Source organism: Dipodomys ordii, unplaced genomic scaffold, assembly GCF_000151885.1.
Source record: "Dipodomys ordii isolate 6190 unplaced genomic scaffold, Dord_2.0 Scaffold38, whole genome shotgun sequence".
Lineage (NCBI taxonomy): Eukaryota > Metazoa > Chordata > Mammalia > Rodentia > Heteromyidae > Dipodomys > Dipodomys ordii.
In genome coordinates this window covers 6,231,073-6,239,654 of record NW_012267254.1, presented here as the reverse complement: position 1 = coordinate 6,239,654, position 8,582 = coordinate 6,231,073, and the positions used below count along the sequence as shown (strand labels likewise).

Sequence of the window (8,582 nt, the reverse complement as noted above, 5' to 3'; positions counted from 1 at the left end):
GACAGCCTCCATGCCCATCCAGGCTCCCCCTTTGCCACACCTCCCCCCAACATCTTTCCTCTTTTTCAGCCTCTTTTCTCCCCTTCCCCTTGGGGCTGGGCTTAGCTACAGGTCATTGCAGGCTGATGAGGCAGGAACTTCAGAAAGGACAAGGAGGAAGAAGGCTAGGTCCCTGTTGAGGGACCAGTGGCAGAACAGGCACTGGGCAGCTCCTACTCCAAACCCTGGGGTGATGAGGCTATGCCTTGCTCCACAGGGTGGGCTCAGACACAGCAGCAGCAATAGCAGCAGCAGCAGCATTAGCAGCAGTGAGAAAGAAAAGGATTTAGGGGATGTAGATAGGCAAACACCAGGGTTATTGTGGGACTTGGGGGGTCCTGATTCCCACTGGCCCCACACACATGTAGGTGAGCATTAAGCTTTATCTTCTCTTTGTCCCTCCTGAGAAGCCTCTGAAAACGATGCTTGCTCACGCAAAAGGCAAGATGACTCTACCCCCTCTCTCTTTCAGGGAAGAGTTGCAGAAGGCTCTTCAGGAAGATGGGACGTCCTGGTAGAGAGGTGTACCCCATTTGTACAAACTCCCGTTTCTCCTTCCTTCCTTCTCTCCATCTAGCTCCTCTTCTCTTATTGTCCGCTCTTTGCCCTCTGCCCTCTAAGAAGAGACCACTGGAAATAAGGGTGGAGGATTATTGAAGGCTACTTCTGGTTCTGGACAACAAGTGCTGTTGAGGTGTAAGGGGTCCCAATTATGGAACCATCCAGCCCAGGATGGAAATGGAGCAGCCTGAGAGGTGGGAGCAGCTCCATCCCCATTCCCACACAGGGCAGTTCACAGGTAGCTTGCCTCTCCTCTTTCCAGCCACCAGTAACCTTAACCCTAGGAAAAAAGGCACTTCATTTGTTTTGAAAGGACATCATCAAGAGGGAAGGAGGTATCATAAAGTGGGAGTTGGGAGACCTGGTCCCTTTTCTGGCTCTGCAGTGGCCCAAGCAGGTCAATCCCCTCTCCTTTTGCAGGCTTTTGCATAAGAAGGCTGACCTAAGAGATCTTCTAAGGTCCTTTGGGTCCTGCTTTTCTGTGATTCTTGGCAAAAACAAACCTCCTACTTGGCTTTCACTCCCTGAAGGGTATAGAGTCATGACTCAGACACTGAATTAGCTGGGGCTAAGTGGGGGTTGAGAGTATTAGGAGACAGCATAAGATGAGAGAAGTGACAAACTACCTCATGGCCTCCTCTCCTTCATCTCTTCCTTAACTTGGCCAAACACAATGATGAGGCTACAACTGCTGTTTCTATTGTACTTTAGTCTTCAAAGACATTCGTGAAAGTGCCATGTCTTCCATTTCAGCGCCCCGCTGCAACTTGTCTGGATCCCAACAATCTATGCCTCTAACTAGAACCTCTCATTATGCATCTCTGTATTCTTTTCTAGAAGCTGGCTAAGGGGTTCAGCTGACAGGAAATAATGGAGGTGCAAGATCCCACTGAGAAGGGAGTATTTCCACCCAGTTGCCAGAGCACACATGAGGAGGGAAAGGGTCAAGTGAAGGGCAAGGCCAGAGCTAGGTGAGGTAGGGACTTGGGCATCAGTGGACCAGAGAAGAGCTGAGTTTCCATAGTCAGTCCAAGGAGTGGCCAGAAGGATGTGCTGAATGGATCCTTGTGAGAGAAATGGAATCATCTGAATAAGAAGCAGGACCACACTATTAGAGGAAGCTGGTGGGTGAAAAGAGCTGGGATCATCAGGAGCTATACCAGCTGCAGGATGAGAGTTGAACAGATATGAAGGCTCCACAGAAACAGATGAATCTGTGGAGTAGAGAGAACTGCAGAGCGGGCAGGCACTTGGGGGGACGTTTTCAGTCCTAAAGAGACAAAAACAAAAAAAAGACGAGAGAAGTCATAAACATAGGTCAAAGGACACCTCACCCTCCACTCCAGGAAAGGACAGGAGATAGCTTTCATTCCATGTTTCATTCCAACCTTTGAACCTAATGCTTGAGGTGCTATATTAGCTAGTCTCTGTCCCAGCGCAGTGACAGCAGGCCAGACCTCCAAACTGAGTTCCAGCTCTCTCAATGTTTTTCTCCTTTCCTTAGCTCTGGACGACCACAGCCATACTTTCCAGGATCTCACACTCTCCTTCTTCCTTCTGCCCGCTAAATCTCAAAGCGTTGCCTCCTTCCCATTCACACCCTGGACCTGGGGAGGTTCTGCACTGGACACCTGTGCATGCCTATCCAATCAAGGCCTGCTAGGACTTCCAGAACTGTCCAATGGCCAGCCTGTACAGCCCTAGGCAGCAACAAGGTAGAGGACACTACTCAGCACTTGAAGGTGGGGGGAGCCACCAGGAGATGAGTCCAGTGTCAAGTCCATCTTGGGGCCTTAGTCTCCTCCTCTGATAAATGGAGGGGTGAAACAATGTTTAAAAAGCTGTGGTTGGTGCTATGCTTCCTTGCTGGGTGGACCTGGCCAATGGTAAGCCACAGGGTCACTAACAAGTCTGTATTAGGCTGTCCCTCCCCATCCCTGTTAGTGCTCCCCCTTAACCAGGGACTCTAGTACCTACCTCAGAAAGGCATAGGGCCTTTATGGGAGAGGCGAGGCCGCTGGCGGCGAAATTTCCTCCGGCCACCCTGCCAGGTTCCCGGTCCATTCCTTGAAGCTCTGGGCTGCACCAGGTAGTGAAGGTTGCCTTCCTCCATCCCATTCCCATCTGAAGGCAGCATCAATGGCACTGTAAGAAGAGGGAAGCTTGTTAGCCAGGAACACTGTTGGAAACAGTAGGAAGCAGGAGAAGATGTTTTTCTTTTCTATCCTGGTGAAAAAGGTGCTGCTTGGACTGTGTCCTGGAACAAATGGATGCACTCACATGTTGTCACTAATGTAGCTGCTTTTATGTTCTTTTGAGTTCTGTTTCTGACAGGCACAGCTGGACACTTCCTTTACAATGTCATTGAGGGGTACACTCTGGGACAGCAAGCCTATACTTGGCTATGGTGCAGGAGGCAGACCCTCATGGTACACTAGTGACTTGTTCAAGCCTTTCACAATACAAAAATCACAGTGACTCTTCTTCCATTGACCCACCACTTGGATCCCACAGTTATCTGATGAAATTACATATGCTCCACTTAGCCTCTTTGTTTCTTGTCTGTGGAATTTTAAAGCAAATCTCAAACATTATGTCATTGTAAGCCGACATCCTCTGGTAGGCTGGATGGCCTAATTTTGTGTGCTAACAATCTCATCTCTCACACCTGGGCAGTCCTCAGTAGTTGAGATCTCTGAGGCACATGGGCCGTTCCAGAGGCTTCCCTGTGTGTCTGCCTGGGACATGTCTAACTAGCCTGCTTTCTGCTGGACTCTATGACCAGATTTTGAGGCTATGAAATCTTGTGTGAATGAATGAATGAATGAATGATCACCTATAGCAAGCATGAATGTGTACCAGGAGAAGGGTGGGCAACTGCAGCTATTACCTCCCCACTATGGCCTACCACCTATCATTCACAGAAAACACCTTCTATCCTTCTGTTCAAACCCCTGCTGGCTTCTGTTCGAGTCTCCCTAGCTCCTCTTCTACTTCTGTCCACATCTGGCTTGCAGAATAAGTTGTCTGATGCTATCCTGAGCCCTGACAGTGCAATCCAAGCGGTGCTGGGTGTACTTGGACAGAATCAGGGAGAAGGCACACTTGCCAGCTCTCATGGAGCTTGCAATCCAGCCAGGGAAACCAAGCTGGCACTCAGAGGTAAGCCTGCCCACTGGGGGAAGGCAGTGTAGGAAGATGAAATGGTGCTGGAGAAGAGGTGAATGGACACAGTGCTTGTGCAATGCACAGTGTGGGGCTGGCCTGCAGAAATAATGGTGTGTGAGGCCAGGAATAATGAGTACCAGGGTCTCTTCCCTTCCCACCATCAGATTTGCCTTCAGCTATAGCCCTGTCCCTTGGGCCTTATTGCTATCCATCCAGGAATTCCCTAGCTCACAGTTTCCATATAGTGTTCTATTGGCTGCTTCCTCTTCCCTTGCCTCAACACCCCCATGTCTCGTTTCTTCCTTGGACCCTTGACTCTTGTGAGTTCTCCTTTGCATGCATATGTTTTCCAGGCATTTCACGTCCTTCTGGTTCAAAAGTGGGCAAGGTTTATCCTTGGAGCCATCTTTGCCCAGCCTATAGGACATGCTCTCCCTCCCCACTCACAACCAGACACCATATTCTTTCAACCTGCGCCCTCTTTTCCTTCTACTCCAGGGAAACCACCAGGCTCATTAAGACCCAGCTGTTCAGTAGGGTTATTTGGTTCACCAGCCACAATTTCATTCTGATAGCCAGGATAGGTTAATGTGATAGCTCAGCCCTTAAACTCTAACCCATGAGCATTAAAACAAGTTATATTAGCACTTTGGGGAAGAAAGGAGAGCCCAAGATAAGAGGTTGCTTTTGTCTGGCTGATCTAGAGGTCCCTTCTTGCTACATCTCTGAAAGGGCTGGGGTTGGAGAGGAAGAGAAGAGAAGAATGTTCATCAAGTTCCACCCATGCTGCTCCAGCTCCTGCCCAGAGATTTGAGATCTTTTCAAGGCTTAGCTGGAGCACTTTTGGTGGATCTGGATGAGGCTGATGATGAGGCAGATCCAGAGATACACTTGGGGCATGGTGCAGTAAGGATTGTGTAGTGCATTGGCCATGCATAAGGGAATGACCCTAGGGGCCTCAAAAATACAAGTGAAACCCTAGTTCTCACATCTGTGCCTTCAATTGATAGTGGTAGGGGCACAGGACACTGTGCCCCAAGGGTGCATTGGGCAGGAGGAGGGCATGCATGGTGTTAGGAGAGAGACAGTTATCAACCCCATGTGCTCAGCAGCTTAGACTCTCTGTGGCAGTCAGAAAAGGAGGGCTGGAGGATGGGTTCTATAGGAAGGGTGATCAACAGCTAGGATGGGGAGCAGGGTGAATGGCTCAGACTCAGGCTAGGATTCAGTCCAGGAAGATGTCTAGACTCCAGGCCCACAGACAAGAGCCATACTAAGCTCATAGAGTATTACACACACTCTACTGCAGCCATCCAGAAGACCCTGGTCTCTTGCATTCTATTCTCTTGGGTGGAGGACTCCTTGTCTTCCTCATCACAGGAAGTCTGCAGACTCCTCCCTTGCTCTAAGCCACCTGCTACCTACTTTTGCTGCTGAGTCGGGCTTTTCCTCAGGTAAGCTGACACCTGAAACCATAGCTTTGTCCTTTCCAAAGGGAAAAATTAGAGGCTATTGATTCTCATCGCTGCAGAGGTGCTAGCTGTACAAAAGAATTCTCTTTCAGATTGGGAGCCATCCCCAGTACACTTCATCTAGTTCATTTGCAGCTTTAAAGGAAGGCAGGCTCTATCCTCCAAAGAATCTCAGGCCTGAAGGGCTTAGAACTATTGCTCAAGGAAGTGCCTGCAGCAATAAAGCTACAGCATCTCTACACTGAGAAAGGCAGTCAAGGGGAGAACAGAATTGGATTTCCATGCCACCTGAACACCAACCCCTTCAATGCACAAAGAGGTATATGCACACTTTTTAGGAACAATGCCAACTTCATAAGGAATGGTAACCTGTCTTCTGTGTCAGGATTCCATCTGTCATGATTCCTGAAAAGCCCACTGTCAGGAACTGGTAATGACCCCTCTGCTGTTGGGTGACTCTGGCTCCAGGATGAGAAGCCCAGCTTCATGCCCAGGTTTTCTCTAGTGCCCAGTGCTGCCTTCTGGTACCAGCTTTGCTGCTCTGGATGCATCAGGCTCTGGTAGCCTGGCCCTACACTTGCCTCAGTCTTTTGCTGCTGACAGCCTTGGCTTAAGTTACATTGGTGCTTAGCACTTAGGTTTAGGCATAGAATGGAAATGCCCCCCTAGTGTCTATGGGACTGGGGTACAGTAGACTGTCCTCAAACTGACACTGTGACTGAATAGAGCAGGGGCTGGTAAGGGGGAGCAGAGGGGGAAAAAGAGGTGCTCAAAGACCAAGGGACACTTGGCCCAGACCCAGCAGCTCTTAGACAGAGAAGAGCAAAGTGTATCTCAGGTCAGGAGGCAGTGGAGGAGAGCGGGTGGTGAGCGGGGAGGGCAGTGGAGGGGGTGGGCATTCCAAGTCAGGACAGAGTGTGGGGAGAGAAGAGGTAGCATGGTTTTCAGGTCTGGAACTTTGACTGGAGCCTCTGGCTGGGGAGAGCACATGCAAGTCTGGGCCAAGGACAAAGTAGTTCTGAGGCCCAGGCAGCAGGAGAAGGAGACCTGTGTACCTAGGCTTTGTCTGGTGGCCACCTGTCCTACTTTGGCTCTAGGAGAGGACAGGAGATGCAAGGCAGTAGGAGCCTTAGAAATTTTTAGCACCAGGCTTAAACAAAATGTGAGGGCAATGTATATTCCTACATCGGGGTGGGCAGATGACCTAATGACAAAGGAAAGATGAAAGCAAGAGGTGGAAAGATCTAAGCCAGAAGCATGCACTGTTCTAGCAGGATGACTAGCTTGTCTTCCCTTGAAACTGCACTACCCCATTGGCTGGATCCCCATATGGCTCACTTTTCCATTGATCAAGGATCTCCTTGTAGCCTGGGGGAGGGGACAGAGTATACAGATCGGTCAGCCCCAGCTTCCTGTGGGTCACCCTTTCCACACTCACTCTTTTTCTTCCATGATGGACCACCTTGGAGTCTTTGATGGCTAAGGTTTCATACAAGGGGCTTGTATTGCTATTTATACTGGATGGGAAGTTCCAGGATGGAGGGACAGGAGCTTTTGGGGGTCTTTATTCTTATCTTTTGTTCCCTTGCTGACACTGCCTGGCAGACAGGAGTTTGAGCATAAAGTCTGCTCTTCTTCCCAAGGAGGTGAATGACTCAGTTCTGGAGTCTTGAGGAAAGAAACCACTGGACAGCTGCCTGGAGGCAAAAGGTGCCAGACCGAACCAACCTGCCTTCCTGAAAATCCTGACAGTGCCCTAGAATCAGGGCAGTGCCAAGGAACAAAACAGAGAAAGGAAGGTGGCCTGTGAAGACAGGCATGCAGAGTGGGTCAGACCTGTAGAGGCTCCTGGGCTTCAGCCCATCATCCTGTTCTAGAAGGTTTAGAACCAAGTAGGACTCTCTGCCCTTGATCTAGGAAACGTAGTACTCTGCCCTCTCCCCTTCCTCCCTGTGGCCCCAGCGCTGGCACTGGCATTAGTCCTCCTAGTCTTGGCCTTCTCTTTCTGTAGTGCCAGGCAGGCAGTAGTGACAGCCAGATCACAGGACTGTAGCAGTTGGAGGTGGGAGTTGGCGGGCCCAGGAGATACTGACGCAAAGAGGACAGGCAGCCTGGAAATCAGGCTTGGGGCAGGCCAGGGGGCACTAGTGCCAAGTATTACCAGGTGGGGGGTTGGTACAGGTGGGGGTGAAAAGAATCTTCCCTGAGCTGCATCAGGTCAAGTGATTGTATTTCTTGGTTTGATGCCTGGAGACAGAATTCAAAAGATGCAAACCCATGCCTGGGGGAGTGGGGTCTGAAACAAGGATATAGAAGATCGGAGTACCTGAGGTGGGTTGGAATCTGTAGCCGAGGAGGGTGTCCCATGCTAAGCAGTGGAAAAGACCAGAGAAGATCTTAGCATAAGTCAGGAGAAGACCAGTGCAGTCTGGTCCAAGCCCAGCCTCGAGGAGGGCTGTCTCTGCTCATATACAGGCTGAAAGGAACAACAGCTGGGATCCACGCTGCTGCCACCCCACCACACGCTCCTCCTGCCTATGCAACAAATGTCACGTCTACATGCTGGCACATAAATCCCTAGTGGCCAGCACCCCTGGACTGGCCGGCAGCCCCTAACTTCTAAGAGCCAAAAGACCTTCAACACGGTGGGGGGGGGGTAGTCCACTCAGCTGTGGTCAGCTCTTTTCCATTGATCCACGCGGAGAGTAGGGCACATTCCCCGCCCCCCACCACCACGTGGGGTGCAGTGTGCAAGACATCGGGAGCTCCTTGGACAGTGAAGGGCGGTCAAGAGGGGGCAAAGCGATCACTGAAGATGCCCAAAGACACGCCGACCCCCAGCCCACTCCCACCCCTCCTGCCGGAGGAAGCAGCTCTTGGGAGCTCTGTCAATCAGCCTCCCCGCCCGGCTTGGCGCGTGGCGGCTTGCGCCTCGCTTGCGCCTGGCTCTGCGGGAGGCAGGGAGAGCGTGAACTGGGGGCAGAGGGAAGGGAGAGCAGGGGGGAGCGCCGGTGGGCGAGCGTGCACTCACCTCCACACACCGCAGTCAAGGAGAGCCAAAGCAGCAACAGTGCCTGCACGCAGAGCCGCAGATTCATGCTGCAGTTTTGTACTGATGGGCGGGCGGGAGAGTTGAAGACACCGAGGAGCTCAGAGGCAAAGAAAGGCGAGAGCCCAGAGCGGTGCGGGATGAGTGCGGGAACCGAGGTCTTGTGGCTGGGGTTGGGGAGGGGTGGGAGGGGTGCGTGCGTGGTGTGCACCCCTGCCACGCCACAAGCGACCAGCTGCTGTACCCGCACGCTCGCAGCCTCTCCTCTCGTACAGCGTCTCTTTGCCACCGCG

At 51.5% G+C, this 8,582-nt stretch overlaps 1 protein-coding gene across 1 annotated transcript; it reads right to left on the bottom strand.

The window, feature by feature from the left end:
• Window positions 1-2,578: 2,578 nt before the first annotated feature.
• On the bottom strand, window positions 2,579-8,338 carry Apln (apelin). The gene is made up of 2 exons (XM_013018127.1): window positions 8,272-8,338; window positions 2,579-2,745 (listed from the first exon to the last, which is right to left on the bottom strand). Exons 1-2 carry the CDS (start codon window positions 8,336-8,338, stop codon window positions 2,579-2,581), a joined length of 234 nt encoding a protein of 77 aa, XP_012873581.1.
• Window positions 8,339-8,582: the final 244 nt, after the last annotated feature.

What these genes read in the sequence shown, in the direction of transcription:
- Apln (XM_013018127.1), bottom strand. Translation starts at nt 8,338, where the DNA reads ATGAATCTGCGGCTCTGCGTGCAGGCACTGTTGCTGCTTTGGCTCTCC. An exon ending in CTTGACTGCGGTGTGTGGAG is followed by an intron (nt 2,746 to 8,271) that starts GTGAGTGCACGC and finishes CTCTTCTTACAG; the next exon opens with TGCCATTGATGCTGCCTTCA.